We start from the raw sequence: 25,304 nt of genomic DNA, 5'->3' as shown, positions 1-25,304 counted from the left end.
GGAACATTCAGAGAGAGTTACTATGTCATTCTGGAGTTCAGGATAATCAAAGAGGGTAAGGTGGACTTCAAAAAATTCAAAGAAAAGAGGCATGATTCAATGGCATGAGACTTAGAGGGAAAAATGGTTTAAGAGGGTTGGGCAGCTTCCAAATGTCCAAGTGTAACTGCAACCACAAATGATCCTCTCAGGAAGAAAAAAGGGATGACAATTAAGTCACCAACATGGCTGCACAGAGATCTCTCACAAGGTCAGAGTTTTAAAGGAGATGGAAAAAAAAGATGGAAAGAGGGCATGTAATGAAGGACTACAAGAGAGTGTAATGAGCTTATAAGAATAATGTCAGGAGAGCTAAAACTCCAATTTAGCCAAAGCTTGCAAAACAAAATAAAGACAAAACTAAACAAAATGCTAAAACAATCATCCATTCCCTATTTTTAAACTATGTTTAAGGCCCTATCATCACCCCCATTTCTCCAAAACCATCACAAAAATAAATAAGCAAAAAAGACAAACAACATAACATCAAAACAAGGAAAGTTTATAGTTAGTAGTAGCAGGTAATAAAGAGAAACCAACACTCTCTAACACCTATTTTGTTCCTGGCTTCTCCATCAAAGAGAATGATTGTCAGACTGAAAAATGGAGAAGAAATTACACTCTAAAATGGGTAAAAAAGATGTAAGATAGCAATAACTGATCTATTCTAAATGAGTTACTGTACTGGGATAGGCAAAGAAGCTTCCCAAGAAGCCAACAGACCTTGTAGGTAGGCCACGGAATTGCTCTATGTGGACAGTTAAGAAATCACAAAGAATGGAGAGGTACTAGAAGATGAGATGACGAATGTAGTAAAAATGTTCACCAAGGGAAAGAAGGCAGACTTCTCAAACTACAGAACAGTGCTTTGGAAAAATATTCTAATGGATTATTAAAGGGATGGTTTCCAAGCATTTTAAAAAGAAAGTAGTGAACACTAGAAGCTAGCTTAAATTCACTAAAAATAAATAAATCAGGTTGTGCTAGCTTAATTTACACTAATAGATTGACTATACATTAAAGATCCATAGCTACAACTGGCATTCTTAAGATCCAAATGCAGAAATATGGGCTGAAGTGTAACCGGGTGGCTCAGCAATTGGTTGAACAATACCAAAGGATGATGATTCATGAAGACATGAACCTGGAGGGTGGTTTCCATACGTCATGTTACAGGGTTCTACCCCTGATACCGACATTGTTATCAGAAACATGGATGACACACAGAAGGCAGGCATATCAAATTTGTAGATGACAAGAAACTGGAAAATAAATATGTTGCATGACAGAATCAGAAACCAAATAGATCAACAGGTTACAATGGCAAGATTTCCAACTCTCAAGTAAATCTTTTTTCTAAGACTTCTGAAGAAGATTCTGTAAACTTCTTCAGAAAAATCATAAAATAGTTTAATAATGACCACTTGGCAGGGAGAGTGTCGAGGTGATTCAAGCACCAAATGGGTGGTTGAGCTAAATGACCTTTAAGGTCTCTGCCAACCCTGAGCTTTTATGACTCCAACTTTAAGAATCTTTCTCATTTTCTGAGATTTCCAGAAAAGATTTCCCAGCCTTCCTTGGTAACTCATAGAATGTTTAATGACACTAAGGATGGCATTTCCTCTTATCTTTGTCTTGATCTTGAAATATTTTTTAAGTGTAATTTTTTCACCTTATGTTTTTATTGCTTTCCCCACTAGCAGAAGTTCTACCTAGAAAATGTGATGGCACAGATGAGCACTACATCTAGAAAATTTTCCCTGTCAAAATGTTTTTTTTTTTATTTTTATAATAATTTTTATTTATTTATTTATTTTTCCCCAAAGCCCCAGTAGATAGTTGCATGTCATAGCTGTACATCCTTCTAGTTGCTGTATGTGGGACACAGCCTCAGCATGGCTGGAGAAGCGGTGCGTTGGTGCGCGCCCGGGATCCGAACCCTGGCCGCCAGCAGCGGAGCACGCGCACTTAACCGCTAAGCCACGAGGCTGGCCCCTGTCAAAATGTTTTAGATATGTAAAGAACTGTATTTATTTTATGTCCTCACAATATCCCACAGATAGCCCTTGAAGAATATAATTTAGGGTCATAGCAAAGCCACTGAATTGTTCTCTAAAATGACTAAAACCACCTTCACATGGATGTCCTTCATAAAAAAAATTTTTTTAACAAATTAATACCCCCCCCAAATTAATCCTCAAGTTCAAGTGCATAGTTTAATGTAAGTATCCCATCAGTGGCAACTGAATACATTCAGCAAAGGATGAGATTTTCTTTTTAAAAGCAAGCTTTTCCTGCACTTACTCATTTATCTCTAAGGCTTCGTGAGCTGCAGAAATCCTAGCTTGGGGGTTTCTCTCTCTCCAGGCTTTCTGCATTACTATTTTAGAAAAAGAGAAAAAAGCAAGATACTCAATACACATAATTAGGAAGACTCAATACAGGACAATAGCTAAATTAATAGCTCTCAGCTTGAATTACAAGAGAATATTTCACTTACCAAGAGAGTCAGCCCAAATCTCCAAAGTCACACAAATACATTCTAATTTGCTATTCCATTGCCCTTCAATTACTGATATCAAATCTCTCTCGTGCTCATGAAACTACAGATCTAAATCTTATAGACTAATCCATAGTCTATAATCTTAGAGACTTAACCTTGATTAAGATTTCTTAATCAAGAAAAGGCACTCTAATAGAGATTTAATATTTGTTTTTGCTCTTGCATTAATGTCATTTGTTGTTAGAGAACATATATTAGCTCACATATTTTGAAATGACATTGCTATTAATCTCTTCCTTCTACTTAGACACAACATAATTTCCATTGGTCATTTTCCCAAACACTTGTTACAGGCTCTGGATATTAGAACATTTTAAAACCATTTGAAGAATTCTGAGTTGTATCAGAAAAAAAAGCTTTAGGCTTTTGCTTAATATGTGTGTCTGCTCCCACAGTTTGCTGCAAACCCAGTTTTTATATGCCAGAGAAGTCTGTGAACATATTGTGGGAAGCTCAATGCTCGGAATATTTATCGTACTAGGATGTTCCACCATTGGAAAGAGCACCTCTTAAAAAAGAGTAACAATCTCCTTATTTAATTTGTTTTATAAATTTGTGCCTTCTAAGTTAGTTTCTTAGGAGCATGTACATATTCTTTTAAAAAATTTTTTTTCCATCTAGTTTCTTTAAGCGTGGAACATAAAAAATATCAGTAAGATTATTTAGAACTCAACCAGTGTCAAATGCACGCCAAAGTCTTTTCTAGGATGGAAAACAAATACGGATTCCAATAGCCAAGGCCATGCCCCCATTTAATGCTAGTGAACCTATAAATAGGCATATAAATCACTACAATATATTTAGTAATCATTTGGATTCACTGATTCCCAATTTCTAACTAGAATATCATCAAAGAGACATGACCCTTCGCTCTATCTCAATCAAAGATTTAATTTGCTTCATATAAGATTAATATTTCTTGAAAATATATAAATCCAACTTTGGTATATTTTTTAAATAATATTTTAAATTATAATAAGGGGACTCATTTCTACATCAACACTTCATTGTGACAAAGCTTTTATTTAAGTATCAGAATTATGGGTTCTACCAGTCAAGCTGCAATTTAATATTTTATTCATTGAGGCTTCTATAGTGCAGATACTCTAAAAGTAGTAACCTTGATACTTAAAACAAACCAAGAAGCCCTCCCACTCAGCAACTATCTGAAGGATTTTCCATACTTGCATCTGCAGGACGCAGATGGTCCGAGTCACAAGTAAAGAATGTCTGGTGGTCCTGGGCAGAGAGATTCATGTCATAGTAAGTCAGAGGCTCTCGTCCTGTCACCCAAGTGTACCTGTGAAGAGGAAATAAAATGGTCAGACACTTTTGAGAGAGGAAAGCAAGATCTACAAAATATTAAGCTGCATAAAAGCTGAACTATAAACCATTAACTGAGTACTAAAATAGCTTTGCCAATGAATAAAAAAATATTTTAAAAAAATCATTCTATTATCTCTTTAGGAAGTATATCAACAGGACAGAAGTAAACATTTTCCCTATATTTTTGTCCTAAAATTTTACTAGGACTAGCTAATGAAAACCTTCCCTAACCAGTATTATGAAGAGACATTTCCCAAAAGCCATGAAAATTCTGACTTGCCTAATTACTCTGCAAAATTAAATTCCAACATAACTTCTGTGGCATCTTTATAACCATGTCCCAGGTAAGCTTCAAAATATTTTGATTGTATAATATAATGAAAAGAATAACTGTAATAGAAAATTTCTACAAACTACACATTTTTGTATATTATCCCAATTCCAATGCTAAAATACTTATAAAACAGAAAAATTAAAACATTTAAGGATAGTATCAAAGAATGGAAGCACTAAACAGACTGTTAGAATGACCCCTAAATGAACCAGCAAAAACATTTGCTGCTGTCTTTGCTCTCTGAACTAGACCCATTTGTTTCCCAAGCTGTCAAAATGCTTACCGATTATATTCAGCGCCCCTAAATAAATTTAATGGATTTCGCCATACTTTGCATTCTGCAACAAAGAAAAATATGAAAATGTTACACATAGTTCAGAGACACTACAATCTAATTAATTCAGCGAAACACCCTTCCTGGCCATTTGATAAGATAATTTTATTCTCTATCCTCTACATGGGAAGCAATGTGGAAAAACTCTGGGTGGTTAATCAGGAAATGTAGCTCAGGCACCAGGACTTTGGAAAGTTTCACCTAATCTTTCTGGGCTCAAGTTTCCTCATTTGCTAAATGAAGGTACATGCCAAAATCAGCTAGTTCATAACTTCTATAGTCATTTCATGAGGCCTAAACAGATTCTATGGATTTACTTCTAAAATTAAAGGCAGAAGGTATAGGTAGAAGTAAAACTACTTTCTGTTACTCTAAAATATATCCTACAATAATTTCATATATGACAAACTAAACTTAAGTTCTGGAGTATAATACGCAAAATGCCTTAGATTCTTAATTAGGGTCTATGTTAATACTGATTTTGTGATAATTCACCAGATGGCTTTTATACCACCGTAAAGGAGTGATAAAATTAATAGGGGCTGGTCCGGTGGCGTACTGGTTGGGTTCCTGCGCTCCGCTTCAGCAGCCTGGGGTTCACAGGTTCGGATCCCAGGCACGGACCTATGCACTTCTTATCAAGCCATGCCGTGGCAGACGTCCCACATATAAAGTAGAGGAAGATGGGCACAGATATTAGCCCAGGGCCAATCTTTCTCAGCAAAAAGAGGAGGACTGGCAACAGACGTTAGCTCAGGGCTAATCTTTCTCACATACAAAATTAATACAGGTACCATTATTGTAGGGAGAAATGCTATGAAAATAAATTGTTTTAACATTGTTTACTTATGCAAACTAATGTATTAATCATTATGCTAATACCATAATGTTAGCATGTACCAATAGACTATAATCTCTGTTACACAAGGACCACAGAAATTTAGAACCACAGGACTTTAACTTAGAAAAGTCAATCATTAGCTTTTAAGACTGTGTTATAAGTGTGCAACTAATAAGCTACAATTTTTCTAAAACTGCCTATGATTAAGACTTTCTACTGATTCAGAATACTACACTTCTTTGGATGAATAATGTTTTATTAGAAAATAAAATCAGTTAACAGAACTTAAAACATCCTTGTATGTGTAGTAAGCCAAAAAACACACCCAAAGACATATATACACACAAGTGAACAATTATTGCAAAAATCAAAAGACCTTTAAAGGCCATGGGTGATTCTTTAATTTTCTACCCTCAGTCCTGTTAGATTCAACATCCATTCTTCCACCCACCCACCCATCCATCCATCCTATGAGCACTGAGCACCCAGGGCGGGAAACAAACAAGTGAACAGTCAATTGCAATACAGCGTGAAAACAAAGAACATAAAGCACTGTGGGAACACTGTGTGTAATCTCAGTAAACTTTTGTTAAAACAGTGAATGAAGGGTTTACACAAAACAGGAAGATATGTTTTTATTTAAAGAAGATAAATTTGTCTTTAAATTAGGGCAGGATTCCACTTAAAATTTGCTCAATGTTTATAAACAATCGCCCTAAATTTTCTGTCACTTAGCTTAACTTGCCATTTAGGAAATGATCTTTGCTCCGTTAGTTTAGCATCTCTGAATTTTGTTCCTGAGAAACTGAAATTCAATGGCTGTCACTTCAAATGGCACTAACTAGAAAATTATGCTTCCCTTAAATAATTACTCTTTTTCCAGACATAAAGCCCCTTAGAGGGGTCACTAATGCACTTCAGATCATGGCTGGAATCACACTGGTGAGCCAAACAACCACAATCACTGTCCTTACGGCTATTATAACTCTTATGTCTTCACCACCCCCAACTCTTCCTCAGAGGATGTCTTTCAAGATTCAAAGTGCTCTTAATAAAGCTTTATGAATATTCCAAGGTTTGTATTTAGCATATAATAAATGTGCATACAGATTTATGTACAAAGTATGCTCATGGTGGCATTATACAATAAAACAGGGACATTTAGGGAGATGCCTCTCCTCCACGGAATTTCATCTGAAATATTAGTAAAAAGATTATGGCAAATAATTGGTCTCCAACAAATGCATTATTATATTGCCTGGAAGGATAAGCACCATTCAAATATCAATTGACAAAATACAAAGCAAATTGCCTTAAATCAAAATTTCCACTCTTTTATATTGGATGCAAATGAATTTATTTCTAAATAAAAATAACTCCAAAGAGAAATGGTGTGTATAACTAAAGTATTATTGAGCAGTAGCTCAAGATGCTATATTTATTTAGGAAGTGCCACAATACAGCCAGCAGGGGGTGCTGCAATCATTTTGAAATATTGTTTTTATGACTTCTATTTAGAGAACCGAACTTTAAAAAAGTCATTGTTAACATTAGTGTCATAAATGTGGTCTGTATTCAGTTTCTTCAGTTATCGCTGAAACTTAGAAATGAGGATCTAAGTAATTGTAACAGATGTAAAATGTTCTATGTGAGAAAAAACATGTAATGAAGAAATACATAAGACATGTCTTCATTAGCTATATCCTTCAAAGGGTGCAAGGCAGGCACAGTTTTCTTTTAAGAAATAAACAACCTAGGAGCCGAATACAAACACATGGCAAAGCTTCGCTTCAAATTAGGTCATAGCTACATTAATTTCTGTCTCATAATCTTATCTTTGCTACAAAAACTCTCTTAGTCTGGAATCATTCTAGAGAACACACCCCATAAATATTAGACTGCCTGATGGTTTCATGATATGGACAAAGGTTGTAAATGCCAAATGTATTAGAATATAAAGATTTAAGTAAAGAATTTAAACTCAAGTCTCCAGAGGGTAAAAGTTTTTCCACATGAGGTCCAGTTTCTTATCTTATTTGTGCCTTTGAGGAATAAATTCCTTTTTTAAGCCAGAATTAAAATTTTACCTCCGAAAGGAATTTTCCATTCTCCATTAATATCAACAATTTTAGTGCTCTTTAGAAGCACTAAAGTTGACTGGGACTCCCTCAAGGACTTGCTAACGTTACTAATAGTTCATTTAAAAATATGCCCGATACAATACATATGCTTTCTATGGTTCCAACTGCAGCAGCCCACAGTAGGGTCTCTGCCCACAACTGCTGACAGAAGTGTTCAGACCGTAGCATGCGTGCAAGAATGTAATTCAAGAGAAAGAGAAGCAGTAAATATTGGAATAGCACTTGTTTAGTTCCCAAAGTCTGCAGAACAGATTGTCTCCTTTGTCATAAAAGGATGATTATAAATTTCTGTGTGGGATACAAAAAATATCAAAAATAATGCTTACTACCATCATGGACTTCTAAAATAAAACTCCAATCTTTTCTTCAGTCTCCCCTCTCACCATTCCCTATTAAAACTTTCCATCTCAGTGATACTTATTTCACATCTTTTCATACTCAGTTACTCCTCTAGAATGCCCACCCCGTCACTCATAGGACTGTGTGATTTAAACATGTATAGAATAGCTATTATGCATTAGTCTCTGTACTAGGCTCTGGGTTACAAAAAAAGATACAGTTTATGACCTAGAGGAGCTTATAGACTTGATAGGAAAATGAAAAGGGCGTTGAACTACATCTGGTATCCAACTGAAGAAGCTCTATAGAAGAAATACATGTACTGAGAGAACCATAGACTCTCCCTTTGTTACAGTTCTCAATGAAAAAGAGAACTTAATTCTCAGAAAAACCAAAGGCTCTAAAGTCACAGGGCTTTTAAGCACATGGAAGAAAATATTATTCTACATCCAACTTATTTAAATCTGAAAAACCTTTCTTCCTAAAATTAAAAAAAAAAAAAGATACAGAATTCCCACTCTCAGGGCCTTTAAATATATAAAATTACTAATTCATAGCCTAGGAAGATTTCTTATACTAAAAAGTTACCACCTCTTCCCAGAATCTAAATTCTGATAATGATTACCATCTTATTTTTACTATTATTATATTATTATTATGTGATGATGATGATGATGATGATATATTATTATTACAAGCAGCAGCAACAGTAACTTCTGTCGTAGCTATGAGCGTGATTGTCGGTGAGCCTTTCTATAAAGAGGCTTAAAGCTCAAGTCATCTATATCCCTTACATAAGTTAGTGAGGGCTAGAGAGTAGGCCCTTTTTACAGAAGTAAAGAGTAGAACATTGAAAAGCTACATAATTTCCCCAAGGTTCATAGTAAATGAGATTAAGGCCTGGTGTCCAGACTGCCCAACAATTACCCACTATATGTAACAGATCTGTTACCCTGCAACATCATATTTTAAAAATCCTGTGACTTCATCCATTAAATTTTCCACTAAGGAAACAGTTTTACAAACTCCTCTGGGGAAATGTTAGGCTCTTTTTAATAATACTTTTAAACATTTTAGTCCCAAAGTACAACATAAAAGGGCCCTAACTAAAATTTCGTCAGATGTATTATGACAATCAAGATTAATCCCAAGCCAGTCAATTTCTGACATGTGATTCTGCATATATTTATTAGCTTTGATATCTCAAAAATGAATACTCAATTCTCTACATCATATAGGTCAATTTTAAGCAATCATAAGAGTAACGAAATATGCATTTTCTTAAATAGTTAAGCTAACTATTTTCATAACTTTTCAAAATAATTATTTTGAAAATATTAATAGAAGTATGATGTAAGTAGCTTTGAATTCAAAAAATATGTTACTCCCTCAAATTCTTTTATGGAATGAGAAAAGGTATAAATAATTATGAGCTTTAAGACCATTTTTATTGATGTGCTTTATTCAAGATAGTGTACCACTTTCTTGAAGAATATTGCCAAGATGGTTAAATCTTTAATTATATCTCTCATACATTTCTCATTGGTCATTTCTGACCGAAGTCAATCAACTCTACCAAATAATGTGAAAATTGTAAAATAAGTTTATTAAATAATGTTCACCAGGGACTAAAACTGTTTAGGCATTTTCACCATACAGCTGGAGATCTAATCTATACTAGAACACAAATTTTAGTGGCAAAAGATTTTAAAGATGTAATAATCACTGGCTAAGAGAATCATTTTCAACACATACATAGATTTTGTCAAGTTTCCCGATTGAGACTATTACAGAGCAACTCCAAAGGTCCTTGACATGTAGCAATTTGCAATTTTGCTGAGGGATATATTTGAAATGCAAGCACTGAAAGGCCTCGGTACTAAAGTGAGTCACTGAGGGGCCGGCCCGATGGCGCAGCAGTTAAGTTCCCGCACTCTGCTTCGGCGGCCCGGGGTTCAGGGGTTCGGATCCCAGATGCGGACCGACGCACTGCTTGTCAAGCCATGCTGTGGCTGTGTCCCATATAAAGTAGAGGAAGATGGGCACAGATGTTAGCCCAGGGCCAGCCTTCCTCAGCAAAGAGAGGAGGATAAGCGTCGAATGTTAACTAACCTTCCCCACCAAAAAAAAAAAAAAAAGTGAGTCACTGAGCTAGTGAGTAAGCCTAGCTGACCTCAGCCATATCTCCATGTGGTTGGGCCATCCTCCTGATCATATTCACAGAGAAGTCAGTTCATCTGGAAGACACTGTCAAATGGCTGTCCTCTGACTTGATATTTCTGCATGACCTCATTTAATCCTCAAACTACTCTAAGGAGTAGATACTACTGTTATTCCCATGTGTGCAAATTAAGATACTAAGGAAAGTTAAGTGACTTGTCCAAGATCACATACTGTAAGTGATGGAGCCAAGATTAGGGCCACATCTGTCTGACCCCAGAGGCTGAGCTTTCAACATCAGCAATCCTGCCACTCAGCTGTTTCTGAAGTAAGTTCGGCTAACGTCACTTCAGAAATAATGTCATGTACTATAGTACAGGGTTTGAATAAATTATTTTAATTGCTTAATAATTACATTAGTCTTGAGTTTATAGACCTCACGAGGGTCTGGACTACATTTTTTAGTTAGTGTTTAAGACACTGGATTCTGAAATGAGACTGCCCAGGTTACCAGCCAGGTGACCTTGGGCAGATGACTTAACCTTCCTGTACCTCAGCTTCCTCAACCATAAAATGGAGATAACAATAGTATCTGCTTCGTGGGGTTATTGTGAGGATTAAATGAAACAGTCCATGTAAAGCTGATAGTAGGCACTCAAAGTGTTAGTTGTTATTATTAGAACTATATGGCTTTCTACAGGGAAAATTATTCGCTCTGGTGTTATGAGAATTCGAGGATCTACGAAGGTCTTAGGATGTATCTTTGCACTCTACCTGAGCTTATTCACCTCCATCGCTTTTCTTTAATTTATTATCTTTATTTAACCAGTGCTTGAACTGCCTCTAGTAGTGTAATAACTTTAATTTAGAATTCTAGGTGAAATTCTTATAAAAAGTTTTAGAAAAGAGATATAGATATAAACATATATATATAAGTTTATGTGTCATATATATCTTATATAGATTAAATGAGATTTATATATATCTTATATAGACTAAAATGAGATGATTTGTGACAGAAAGCCAAGTGATTATAACCGGAGTTTGTCTAAAAATCCAGTTCTATGCAAGAGGCTATTACAATGTCTCAGAGAATTTAAACTTGACTTTGGTGAGGATACGTCTCATGTGATGAAGCACCCTGCACTTTCCAAATATCTTGAAGAAAGTGAATGCTGCAAACCTTTGTCTTTATGGCATCTTATTTGAGAACAGGGCAAATTATCAAACAGATGTTCTCATAAACCCAAATTCAGAATGCTACTGGGCCTTGAGAATCCCTTCCTTTAAGACAGGGAGAAGTTGGGCCGGCCCGGTGGCTTAGCGGTTAAGTGTGCGCGCTCCGCTACTGGCGGCCCGGGTTCGGAACCCGGGCGCACACCGACACACTGCTTCTACGGCCATGCTCAGGCCGTGTCCCACATACAGCAACTAGAAGGATGTACAACTATGACGTACAACTATCTACTGGGGGGCTTTGGGGAAAAAAAGGAGGAGGATTGGCAATAGATGTTAGCTCAGAGCCGGTCTTCCTCAGCAAAAAAAGAGGATTAGCACGGATGTTAGCTCAGGGCTGATCTCCCTCACAAAAAAAAAAAAAAAAAAAAAAAATCACAGGGAGAAGTTGGCCACGTTTTAAATCCCTATGCATCATCAGCTCATAAACTAAGCTGAATTAAGAAGTGGCAGCAATAAACACGGTGACATGGCAAATATATCAGCAGGCTTTAGAAACTGTATATTTATGAGAAAAGTAGCAGTTTAGCTCCCAAATAAAGCAAAACAATCGAAATGTTCATAAATGTCAACCTAAGCCAAAAAATCTGAAATTTGGCTAGATTAGGAAGCTATTATAATTAACCATATTACTCCTCCGGCCCACAGATAAAGATCACTGCAAATTTTGAGAGGTCTGCACTTTTTAATTTAAGTGCAGACCACAATTTAAGTGGTCTGCACTTAGGCCAATTTGCACAGATCCAAAAGTTAATATGAACAGTCTGCCTTGTAACAATCACAACCTTCTCACTCCCCATTCCCTATACCCCAAAATATTCTTAAGTAGGCAAGGTCTTTCAGCTTTTAATCAAAACAAATGATTCTTTAAGGAAAGAGCTACACTATGAGTTTTCATATAGACCAACATTTATAACTGGTATTTTCAGTTTATTTTTAGCTTTTTCAATGATTTTTCTCAAATAAGCAATGTCATTAAATTGGATTTGCCAATGTCCATGGGACTTTGTTAGTCATGTTGTATTTCATGTAAGATTTGCCAAAGAGCTGCCTTATGAGGCTCCAAGAAAATCAACAGATTCATCCTTCTGTTATTAAGGCAATAGTCATTGTATTATTATTAAGGCAGTAGAAATTTTTAAAGAAACTCCTCTATTTTAAGAAAATGTATTGATTACCCTCAGCTTTGGATCTTCTTTTTCCTTTATACTTAGGTGAAACCAGACTATGAAATAGAAAGGGATTAAGGGTAGAGATACACACAGACAATGTACTTTTATAATATTTTTCTTATTCAAAAATAAAATGATCGCAAGAAAAAAGAAGTGGAAAATGGTATTAGTCCCATGGTATCTGGTACTTCCATACCAGCATACATGTTTGTTGAGCTGAGTTAGCCAAATATTAGAAACCCAAATGTCAAGGAGAAGTGGGTAGACTGAGCTCTGATATACATAGACAATTTCCATTTTCCTAAATATAACTATTTGAACATTGTTATGAGATCAGATCATAAATGCTGTATCTGTTATACAGGAAATGAATAGAAATATTGCATGCATAGTAGTAGACATTCAGTAAATACCAGTGGAATTGAATTAATAATAATATTCAAAAGCTCAGTGTTAGCCAGGTAAAAACTCAGTACAAATAAAACTGGGAATTTCCATGATTATCACGGTTGAATATATTTTTAAAAGGGGCTTAGGTTCTCCCTGTAAAAACTGCTGTAAAAACACTAAGAATAACATCAAGATTTATACACTGCATATGCCTTATTCAAGACATCCGCAAAGAAAGACCACAAAACAATAGCATCAATGAGAAGAATATGAACTCTTTGCATTAGGGAATGATGTCAAGAGATTTAAATCAGGTAAAAAGAGAGAGAATTTTAATGAAAATAAAAATATATTCACAATAAAAAATGACATCAAATGAGGCTGCTTTCTGTTTTCAATCTGCTAATTTTCTACAATGTTCTGCATCATTTACAGACTATAGAAATCAGACAAGCACATTCAATTTGTAGGTTCTTCACAGCAGATGCAAAGTGATGGCAATTATCCACAACTGCTTATGTGATGATGACTGAATGATCAAGATTCCTCATTACAATAATATGCCACACTTATTGGAGTAGCTGATTAAAGTAACGGTTCACTCTGCTCATGTCTCTTGCTGTTTCTTTCACAAAGTGGATGAGTTTACAAAGTCCCAGACAATGTTTTTACCTGGGCGGTGCCATCTCTCATGCGTGTACCCTTTAGGATGAAATAAACGTGTACCTAGAGGTACCCATTGCCACTCATGGTTGGCTGGCAAAGGTCTACTGAAGGTGCATTGAGTCAACATCAGTAATCAAGTATATACACAATGCTCCTTGATGCTTATCACCTGGCTAGACAGTTATGAAATGTGGACTGAGTTATTCTAGGGAGAAAGAAAAAAACATCTAACCCAGCTGTTTAATTTCTTCTTCTTCATCCTTCAAGTCTCAGAACTGGTGCCCTCTCCTTCAAGAAGTATACGTCTTCCCCCAGTTTGGATCAGGAACCCCTCCTTTGTTCCCCACAGCACTGTATGTTTCCCTCATACAATCCAAGCGCTTATCATTTTGTCTCCTTCAATAGACATGAGAGTTTCCTGGGGAAAAGGAATTTGACTTTTTTTTTAATCATAATATTCAAAAGAACCCATACAAGGCCAGGTTCATATTAGCAACTTAGGAAATGTTTACTGAGTTGATAAACAGATCAAGCTAGGAAATCATATTCTTCCCCCTTCTTTTATGAGTGGAGAAAGTACAGGCCTTGCATGTGCTCATGCATTCATTCACTGAGTTTCAATGATATAGTAGACACTGTGCAAAATGCTAGAGATACTATAATACAGAAGTAAGTTTAAAAATTACAGTGCAATTTGATAAACATTGCTAAAAATAAAAATATTAAAGAGTCAATGAAAGTGGAAAGATATTGTACAATCTATCAGAGAAGCCTTTCCAGGAGGTAACATTTGAGTTGGGTTGTGAAAGATAAACAAACATGGGCGAGAGGGAGACAGACTTCTAAGCAAAGGGTCACAAGAAAACATGGTATGTTCAAGAAATGAAAAGGAGAGGGACCAGATTGTGACAGAAGCCAAAGTTGGCAAGACGGGTTAGAAGTAGCTTATGCTGCAACAAGCAATCTGGAAGCTGGGCTTTATCTTCAGTGGAATGGGAACCAATGAAGCCTTTTAGGCAGAGGAGCAATGTGATCAGATCTAGTTAGACGCAAGATTCTGCAATTAGCATGGAAGAAAATGGATACATTCAATAAGGTTTGAGAAACTAGGGACAAGGACGCTGGAGACTCAGGTTGGGAACAGTGACCTAAATGGCCATTAGCTAAATCAAATGCAAGAAGACATAAAATTAAATAAGATAAACATTCCCTTTTCCTAGGATGCTTACACTCTACTTCTCTGGTAGAGGTTGTCAACTCCTTGGGAAAATAAACTGCGTTCTTTTCTGAAGTCTAGTCTTTAAATTACAACATTCTTATTGTATTATAGTCACAATAATTTAGTAAGAGTAAACAAATAATGTTGCAAACTGAAGGACTTTCCATACCTGAGACACTTTGCCTGTTGGAATCCGAGTCTCCATTACTGGAGTTAGAATTGTTGGAGGAGTTGTTGTCAACCCCTCCCAGAAGGGGGCGCAAGTGGCTTACTGAGACTTGCTCAATGAATGACGTTCCATACTTGCGAAAATACCACCATTCAAATATCTAGAACAGAAAAATAACAACTGTGATTATGGTTCTTGTCACTGTTTATGATTTTTGTACACATGCCCAAAAAACATGTTGCATTTACTAATTATATCCACCTTAAATACTTAATTAAACAAATTTTTTATTCCAAAAAATTTAATTTATTCTAAAAATTAAAGAGTTTAATAAAATTAAAATACCAATTACATTTTAAATTCTTTAATGTTGTTTTCTCCACTTAATACTGGTTTTCAAGAAAAATCTATAATTACAATCATGGATACAAAAACACTATTAGGAGCTGCTCAATATTATTTTCCTCCAAATTTCCTTCATATTCTAATAACAAAATCACCATAGCTGAAAGACCAGAAGTGTATATAAATAAGCCAGTATTAGAATTATGGCTTATAAAATATTGCAATTCTTGGCATTTTACATTCTGATAAATCCACAGCTGCATAAAATTTTTAAGACATCAAAATTCCATTAAGAAAAAAAAAATAACCATCTCCTTAGAGAAATGCTGGTTTTACAGAAAGAGTGAAAGGCATTCCATTTCATGTATGGATGGCACTCAACTGCTGAGATACTCAGCAATGCCCCACCTGCTAAGAAGTGCTTTATAAACACAAGCATCTGTTATACACCATTAATGTTTCCTAGGTCACAAGCTTACCAATTGTTACATACTGTGGATTGCAAAGGAGAAAAGAAATAACTTTCATTAATACAAGGAAAAAAGCAATGATGCTCACATGACTAGACTGAAATCAGGACTTCCTAAAACACTAGGAAAGCAAGCGATCTCCCTCAATCCTTCTTACTTGGCCCCCTCTGCCCCTTCAGTGAACGCTTTCTCACCACTATTCGATGTTGCTCTCTCCCACATCCTTGCCTCTCCCCCCTGTCTGATTTGGGATTTGTTCCTTAAACAGTCACAAATCATTACACAGAAGAAATTTAACAATCAACTATATCCCAGAGTCTCATAGGATAACTATACTATATTCTTCTAATATAGAATGTGGAACTAACATAGAACTATCTTTATCCTTATTTCATAAAAACGAGACTTCGTTATCTACGCTGGAATGGATTTGGGGCTATTATTTAAAAATTGATGTTTTCTCTCTTTTGCTCTACCAAAAATTTCTAAAAAAGACAGAAAGAACATCTATGAATGACCAGAAGGAAGTATCAATCAAACCAAATGTTTCCAATTCTATAATAGGACAACTTGGTTTAATTCCAACGAGTTACCTCTGACTATATGAATTTTCACATGTTAAGACATTCAAGTAATTTCACTGGGCAGACAGCGGAGAATATAATATAGCTATGAAGGGACAGGACTAGTCTATAACATTTGGAATGCTAGGAATAAAAGATCTTACTTGAAGAAGAAAGACAGTTCAAAAATGGTAAATTTATGAACCATGGATCCAGAAGGGAATTTGTAACCTAGGTAAGTTATTTAATCTATTTGAACATCAGTTTCTTCAACTGTAAAGTGGAAATCATATGTATTATTTATCCTCTACGGTCCTCAATTTTCACAACCATGTAAAACATTTAGTTTCAAACCCCATGTAAAAGATCTAGTTCAGTGCCTGCTGCATAGTTGGTTCTCAAAAATAATAGCAAAGCTATCATTTATTACATTGATGACGTACACACCTCCCATGGGCAGCACACCCCACATATCATGCACCCCTCTTTTTGCCAGTCTACAATTCAGGCTAGTACAGCACCTTGTCTGTTACTGTTGTTGGCTGAAAGCCTTGGAAATCATTGTGAAAAAGGGCACCGCTCACCACTCAGTCCTGACCACCCAACAAAGCCCTCAAGAGATTCGTGGCTTTCCCTTTATTAGAAGACAAGGAAGGCTCCAAAAGACCCAGAACATTGGTCACAGAACTGGCAATGGCTCTCAGTCACTTGTTGGGGAGAGCTCTCTTTGCATCAAGTCTTTTTGCTCTGCTTTCTGTATTGTGCTGCTTGGGCACCTGCCAGGTCTTAGTTCACTCATTCAGTCACACAGCACTAAGGGCTCCACATCAGGCATGAGCTGTGCTGCAGGGTTACAGAGCACAGATGTGGCCCCTGCCACCACCAATCCATGCCACAGACACACTATGCCTTTCACAGGTTGCTCCTGGCATGGTCTATACCCATCACAAAAAACACCTTGGGACTCTTCAGAATTCCCAGTTCCTCCAACATTATCACAGAATGTCAGCACTAAAAGGGACCTTAAAAAACCATGCACTGTCTCCATTTAGAGATGAGGAATGAGGACTGACCAAAGTCATACAGCTAATTAAGTAGTCGCTTAGCCTGAAGCACAAGCTTTGTGCCACTAATCTTACTAGGGCCCTATAACAAGACATCTTTTTATAACTTTCTTGTTCACTTAAACAAATATGGACAGATTGGCATATCATTTCCCTTTTCAGATCTTCACTTCCAAATGCCCCCAACTCCACTGTGTCTCTGTGCTTTCTTAGCTATCAAAACCAACCCAGAAGTAGCCTATCAAATGGGACCAGATAATTCATCCTAAGGTATAAATGACTCATATTAATGGAATATTTGCATTATAACAGACGAGTGATTTTCCACCTAGTATTTCTAATTCTGGAATAACAGACCTCAGTAAAGACTGGGTTATTCATGCAGCTGTCTGGGGGGGAAAGGAGGGTCTTCTCAGACCTGTCTTATCACAGCAGTAGATGACTTCTCACCAATCATGGTCCTTCTTTATACTAGTGTCCCCTGTACCCTGGAGCAGAGGCTCCAATATATACTGAATGAACAACCAGTAAAAGGAAGTAGAAAAGGACTTGAAGCCTTCTTAAACTTCAAACCAAGTCTTCTAATTTGGGGTCTTAGCATAACAATCTGCCCCTTATCCCGAAACATGACAGGCTTTGGGCCAGCACCTCACAGTATTTTTAAAGAGCTGCACAGATCCAAATGGGCAGATGGTGTTATCTAACACGCACATGTTTGGTGTCACTTTGAATTCTTCTCCCTGGTGCATAACCTACAGTGTAAACAGCAAAGCTCTCATAAACAAATTTAGATTTTAAAATTAGTCCTTGGACATGCTAGTAGCTTAGCAGACTTGCCACAGTGGAACAAAACAGCTTTTAATCTGACAAATAACAATAAAATTAAAATATAAATTTATGCATTTCATAGTCTTGAAAACATAATCTCTCTAGTACTTTTTTCCTACTCATGCTCCACCCCAAAGATTATACAGATCAAATAAGATGAGAACTAAAAAGCATCAATTGGGCTTGGCATTTAGGAAGTCAATAGTGACCCTATCATCTAGCTGAAAGGTAAAAACCCTAATACACTTCATGATAGGTGAGTTGTGTGACCTTGGTTGGCATTCTTTAGTCTCTGGGGCTCAGTTATCTAATGTGTAAAATAAGGTCACGGTAAACCGCACTCAGTTCATGATGGATGGATGGATGGGTAGATGGGTGGACGGGTGGATGAGTGGATGGGTGGGTAGACAGATGATTAGAAGACTGGATGGATGTTTGGAAGACTGAATGGATAAATGATAAGGACTGGGCTGGTGATTTAATTGGATATACTCTAAATAAACAGCAGAACCAATGAAAGGTTTTGTGTTCATTTTGTTTGTTATAACAAAGAGAGGTCTACACAGATTTGTGGAAGAGGAAAGAATCTAGTGGAAAGAGAGAAACTGAAGACACAAAAGAGTACAAATGGCCAAGAGACACGATGCCAAGAAACCAGGAAGCACATCCACACTCCCTTGAAAAGGTAACCTACCATTTCTTGCTCTGAGACAGAAAGAAAGGTCGAATGAACAGAAAAATACATTCTACTTTGGAGAGTCGGGTGTGCTATGAGCTGTTTCACAGGTAAGAAGGCAACAAAGAGATAATGAGGCACAGGTAAGAAGGCAACATAAATGGGCGTCACTGAACTTGGTGGAGATGCAGGTAAGGATTACCTTCTGTGAATAAGGGAAGTGGGGATGGAATTGGGAATGTGAAGGTGGAAGAAGTGGTTTGGATCTACATCTTGCAGGACAGGAAGGGCCATAAGCTATACTCAGGATTCAGATCATATTTAAAACAAAGACCCATTTGTCAAGGACCCAGTTACCAAAGCCTTGTGACCTCCTCCATTACTATATGACAGAAGTGGAGGGGATGATCAAGGAGCACTCAGGCTGGGAGCTGGGGGGGAGATTCAGGTTTGCAGCTGGCCTAAGGTGCAAACTTGTCTCATCTTCACCGGCAGGGAAGGAATCAAAATCTGGCAAAGGGATAACAAATAAGGCCCTTCCATCTATCTTGCAGACCTAAAAGCTGAATCTTTCCTGAAGATGCCTAGATTCTTCCTATCCAATAAGACCTCCTCTTCTGGAAGGAGAAGCATGTTCTATATTAGAACTTCTCTTCGTGAATCAGGGACTTCCCTATATCCTATATCACACTAAAAAATACTACAAGGTTCCCATATAGCAGCACCTCAGTAATTCCACATCACTAAACCCATGGGAAATACAAAAGATGTCACAGCCTGAAATTGGCTAAGTGCTTCCTAAGGATTAAAGCAGACGATGATATCACAGGAGGATAGATACAGTGATAGGAGAGATCGAAGAGGAAATATGAAACTCTGGCAGTCTACTTTTAAATAGAAAGTCTGCCACATTGACACCTGCTGTAAGTCTTCAGAAATATATCTGATGGTAAACAGTTTTTTGGCAAGAGGAGATCTTCTGGGCTTAAAGGAGATAAACCAAGGCAGTTGGCGTGGGTTATCATAATATCCACAACTTTTTTAGTTTCCTGTTAGAATTCTCAAGTATATCCTTTTCTCCATATTCACTGACCCTTTCAAAGACCCTCCCAATTCCTCATAACAGACTTCGTTTTTGACTCTTGGCCCCCATATGTTTTGTTTAGGAATACTGAAGAGCTATGGAGCGGGTCTTGGCCTCCTGCTTCCTTGGTCTCAGCCAATCCCTCCTCAGCCACCTGTTCCCCTAAATAGTTGAGGGGGCTGTGTGAAGAACTGGAATTCATGCCCTTCCACCCCCTTTCCTGGCCACCTACTGCCGAGGCTTTAAGAAAAGAGAGAAGGCAGAGAAGTGAGGTTCTCTTCAAGGTCAATAGCCAATGATCCATCCCAATCTGTGTCTGTATGTTCACAGGATGCGATTTTCCACTGTAGCATTAATGACTGTGGCCTGGAGGGGAGGGTCACTCTCCAGGGGTGGAGTCAAGGAGACCACTGACAATTAGGAGAAGCCAGCCTGTGCCATTTGCCCCAAGCCCTGCCAGCTCATACTGTGCTGGCAGCTATCCCCTGGGCCCCTCTCCTAGAGATTCTGATTCAATTGGACTGGGGTGGTGCTCATTTTAAACGAAATCCATCATTTTAAACAAGCTCTCCAGATAATTCTGACACAGTCAGTTAATTCATTCACTCACTGGATCTCTGTGCACTGAACAAATATTTTTTAACAGTTCACCCGGGCATTACGAAATATTTTTGCCATATACAAAAATACAGATATGATCCCAGCCTTTGTGATGCTTCCATTATAGAGAAGACAAAGACAATAAATGACACAAGTAAAATTATAAAGTGTGTTAAGTGCTGTTCCATGTTCTAGATTGGCCAAATCTGACCTAATCCACGCCCAATTGGAAAAAGAAAAAATGTTTCCTCCAGAGAAAGTTGCGGTCTCCCTCCTTGTTTCTTTTCCTTCTCTCCTCCTCCCTCTCTTATCTACCTGACCCATTTCTATGGGTCTGTTAAAATGGAAACATCAACTGCTAGACACTGCTGCTACCCACCTTCCTAGTCTACACCTTTATAAGAGGCTGAATAATGCTGGGGCAAAGAAATTTAAATTCTAGACCTCACTCCACCCTTACCTAGCAAGGTGATCTAGGTAAGTCATAAGCTTTCTGGATGCCTAGTCCTTAGGTCTTTACTGGTTTAAATTGGATGGCTTCTGAGGCTCCTTCTCCCAGTCCTGCAATTGCATGATTTTTAAGCCTCTCAGTTGGTGCTCAAATGGAAACTGAAAAAGCCAAAAGGGCAGTTTTGTCCCTTTATTAGTTTGTTCACCTTCTTCACTTTTGCCATGTCTAAGCATTAATCAGATCCACTCAAATGCTCCTATTAGACCCTGACAGGCATCCATCTACTCTCTTGCTTGGCACTTGGTCTCCTACAGAAAATCATTAATTTTCTTGGTGACCCCAAGAAGCTGTAATCTGATAAGAATGATTGAGCCTGAGTTTCCTCCCACTGTCTGCAGGCTTTCTTGCCATTGGCCCCCATGGCATCTCTCATTCTGGAGCCTAGAGACAAGTTGCTTCATAACAGACACAGCCTGACATTATATGCCGCTTCCCACACCTTCCAATCAAGTTTTCCTGAGTCTTTTTTTACTCTTAGTTCCAGAATGACCATCATTTGGGTGATCCATATACGTATCAATTAAAGTCCTACCCCAAGTGTAGGTCAAGTTCTTTAGATGGATGAAAAAGAGTTGAAAGGAGCCATAACAATCTTCCAGCCCCACTCCCTTACTTTTGAACAGGAGAGGATGGAGGACATGGTCAGAGAGATCTGTATTCAAACCTCGCCATTTGTCTGTTATATAACCTTGGCCAAATTATTTAACCTTTATATCTCTTTATACTCAGCAGCATAAAGGCACTGGTTATATCTACCAGCTAGAACTGCAATAAGAATTAAATGAAATAATATATGCAAAGTGCTTAAAACAGTATCTGGCATGGAGCGGGAAACTCAATAAACAGACCTTTTGTTACAACTGATTCCTACCTAATCATTGTCTCTCCTACCACTTCCCCAAAAACATAATTCTTTTACATCTAATCCACGAACTAATTATTTTATTTACTATTCTGATTTTCTCTCTTTTTTATTCTTGATTCTCACTTTTTTAAAATTATGTTCTAGATCCCATTTATTATCTCTCTCTATTTAATATATATGTGTGCAAAATGTAGATGCAGGAGAATGTCCATATACATGTTAATGGGGATATAGGGATCTATGTATGAATGTCAATACTAAACACAGCATTTTCTCCATTCTACCAACATTTTGAGAAAATTAAGAAGAGCATTTTCTCCACATATCCACCATACCACTCTCAAAAGCAAAAACACCACCCAGAAATTTTCTCCATTGAAATAAACATTGCCCGAAGAGGCTACTGCAAGCAGACTGGGCATGTCCTTGCTAGAGCAGATAAAGGCTAAACTGGTGGGTGTGGACTGTGACAACAGGTGCAGTTCCTGTGGCTGGAACTGAACTCAGAGGGGTATGCTTGTGCCAGTGGGCAGAGGGGCAGCTTGTAGTCAAGCAAGGGAGAGAGCTGCCTGGAGGGGGATATGGGCACAGGAACCAAAATGGACGAGTGAGAGATAGGTGGTAGAATAAACTCATTGCTGGCTTTCAACTTGTGAAATTAAGAGCTAGTGGTGATAGCTAGTAAAATACACACAGATTAGTCCTCATTTATTTTTTAAGCACGTTAGTGTAAACGACAGCAGCATCTGCCACACACAATTTATTTCTATGCATATTTGCTCAATTAATTGACTTTTGCTTCACAGGGGAAATACCAGGGTGTTTTTGTTTGTTTTTTCCTCTCTTCTCCTAAGATATCACACTGCGTGATAATTTCAGTCTCCAGTATAGGAATCCTGAGGTCCCCAAACAACCAATTTCCCCAGGGGCAGCCCTGTACTTTGAATGTTCACTGCCTGGCTCTCCTAACATTGCTCAGGGGAGGGGAGTTAGGTAATCGTCTGTATGATGCCAGGAAACAAACCGCTAAGCAGTTCTATGCATGCAGCTTGTTTGCAAAGCACCTGATCCTTTCCCTCAATGCTGCCTCTCCATGAAATGCACTTGGCAGAAAACAGTAGCTGAATAGAAATCTCAACCCTGGGTATATTTCAAGGGCTAGCAAAGCTGAGTCCCCAAAGGCTGGACAACATCAATGTCAACAATCTCTAAAGCAGGAGCCTAAAGCTATCAAGACCAATTTCCACGTTGTAGTTCCTTTGCCCTCAGTATAGACCAAGCATTTTTGAGAAAAGTCTTTCAAAATCCTTTTTTTTTTTTTGAGGAAGATTGGCCCTACGCTAACATCTGTTGCCAATCTTCCTCTTTTATCTTTTTTTCTCCCCAAAGCTCCAGTACATAGCTGTCTATCATAGTTGCAGAGTTGTAGCTCTTCTATGTGGGACGCCGCTGCAGCATGGCTTGATGAGCAGTGAGTAGGTCTGCGCCCAGGATCCAAACCAGTGAACCCTGGGCCACCGAAGCGGATCTCGGGAACTTAACCACTACTCCACTGGGCCGGCCCCCCAAAATCTTCACACATCAGAAGTGTTCCTTCGCTCAAAGTTTCACTTCAGTCAGGAGTATCCTCTGCTTCCTGAGAGTGCTGCAAGGCAAATATGCCATAAGACAGCACAGCAGTGATCATCAGGTTCCAGTAACTGCACTCCACGGGCAGGGAGAAAGCCTCGCCAGCCTGGATCTGCAAAGACGGTCATGGTCTAGGGAAATCCCTTTATTCAGAGAACAAGAGAAACAAGCTGATGGGACTTCACTATCCCAGAGTTAGAAGGGAAAACAACTGTTGGGCCTAGCTTACCAGAGTGAAAGGAAATAACCCACCCTCTGGTAATTAATTTACAGCCAGTTGAACCACACCAAGAAAATGCCAGAATAATATCCAGACCTGCCATTTGTTCAGCAAGCTAGAAAAACAGCTGAGAACTTAACCAGAGAGGCAGTGCAATGAGTGATAAAAGCACAGGCTCTGGTGCAAGACTGCCTGGGTTGAAATCCTCTCCACCATTCACCAGCTATGGGACCTAAGCATGTTACTTACTTGCCTATTCTACGTGTCCAGCTTATGTATAAGTAAAATGGAAACAATACCGCAATTACCTCAGTGTATTGTTGTGAAGAGTAAATGAGTCAGTCAGTTAGCATGTGCAGTGCTTAGATCAGTGCCTGGCACACAGTAAGATCATCTAAGTGGGTAACGTTCTTAAGTGAACATCCGTGAGAGAGAACATCCCTGAATGCACAAACAAAAACCTACCTTTCTGCATCAGAGTAAATTATTGGTTTCGGTATGAAACTGCTATTCAAATTGTATCCAAAAAAGCTCACTTTTTTCCTATTTGTTTAACCAAAAAATATTTCAAAGATGTTTTAGAAAGAAAATATTAAAATATTATTTTAAATGTAAATGATAATTATTAGATGGAGACTTGTAATACTTTCTCCTCCACCCAAAAATATACACGCTAAAAGGTTGTCATGTTTTCAGCATATACTTATTAATAATTTATCAAGCATGTGAAAGTATTTTCCAGATTTGAAGTTTCTGCAGTCCATTAAGAACATTAAGGTGGAAACCTGAAGACATAAGTTCTAGGCCTGGCTTTGCTACAAACTAACAACATAAGCCTAGACAAATCACCTTATAGCTTTATGAACAACTCTATAGCATCCTTATTTTTCTCATGTCCCCACAGAACTGGGAAGACTTCAGAGATACAGATTGGTATGCAGATCTGCACTTAAGAGGGACTATGGTACAAATTATTACACACACCTTATTTCAGCCCATTTGAAGGAGGAGCTTTAATATGCTCCCCTCACCTTAGCTTGATCTCAGCAGCCAGCACTGGGCTTTCTATTTGGATTTCCACTTACGTAACCATCTTGGAGTGGCTCTTGCTGATGTTCTTCACATTCCTGGTCCAATAATATCGACTTCAAACATCTCCTCCCTTGAGTCCAGCAGCCCACATGATACAGCAGAGCAAGATTAACCTGAATATGCTCTGACCACAAAAAAGATGGTCCCACCCCACCCACCATCCCTTTCACCTCTTTGTAGGTTTCTGCCCTGTATATATTTCTCCACCTTTTACTCTGGTTCCTTGTAAGTTCAATCTTCTGAAATCCTCCATTGTTCTCGGTTCACCTATGCTCTTGCTCTACATTTTTGTGCCTTTCTCCCCTAAAACTTTTGTTTTTCTATTGATCTTCTCTTAACATCAACTCTGTAATATCTTTCTTGTCCTTGTTTCTAAAATAATTGATCACAGCATTATGTGTAAAAAAAAAAAAAAGCTGTCTAAAACC

At 37.8% G+C, this 25,304-nt stretch overlaps 1 protein-coding gene across 6 annotated transcripts in view; it reads right to left on the bottom strand.

Annotated features, from left to right (window-relative positions):
- Positions 1 to 25,304, bottom strand: part of ST7 (suppression of tumorigenicity 7) — a 254,203-nt gene that overhangs the window by 88,939 nt on the left and 139,960 nt on the right. For all 6 annotated transcript variants that reach the window (XM_058528868.1, XM_058528823.1, XM_058528829.1 and 3 more), the window contains exons 3-6: positions 14,930 to 15,089; positions 4,546 to 4,600; positions 3,787 to 3,902; positions 2,344 to 2,419 (exon numbers count right to left, since the gene is read on the bottom strand). In XM_058528868.1, the coding sequence (XP_058384851.1) occupies positions 2,344 to 2,419; positions 3,787 to 3,902; positions 4,546 to 4,600; positions 14,930 to 15,089 (407 nt within the window). The remainder of the gene's footprint in view (positions 1 to 2,343; positions 2,420 to 3,786; positions 3,903 to 4,545; positions 4,601 to 14,929; positions 15,090 to 25,304) is intronic.

Source organism: Diceros bicornis, chromosome 3, assembly GCF_020826845.1.
Source record: "Diceros bicornis minor isolate mBicDic1 chromosome 3, mDicBic1.mat.cur, whole genome shotgun sequence".
NCBI lineage: Eukaryota > Metazoa > Chordata > Mammalia > Perissodactyla > Rhinocerotidae > Diceros > Diceros bicornis.
Note: the sequence above shows the minus strand (reverse complement) of the source record. Positions and strands in the feature narration are given on the sequence as shown.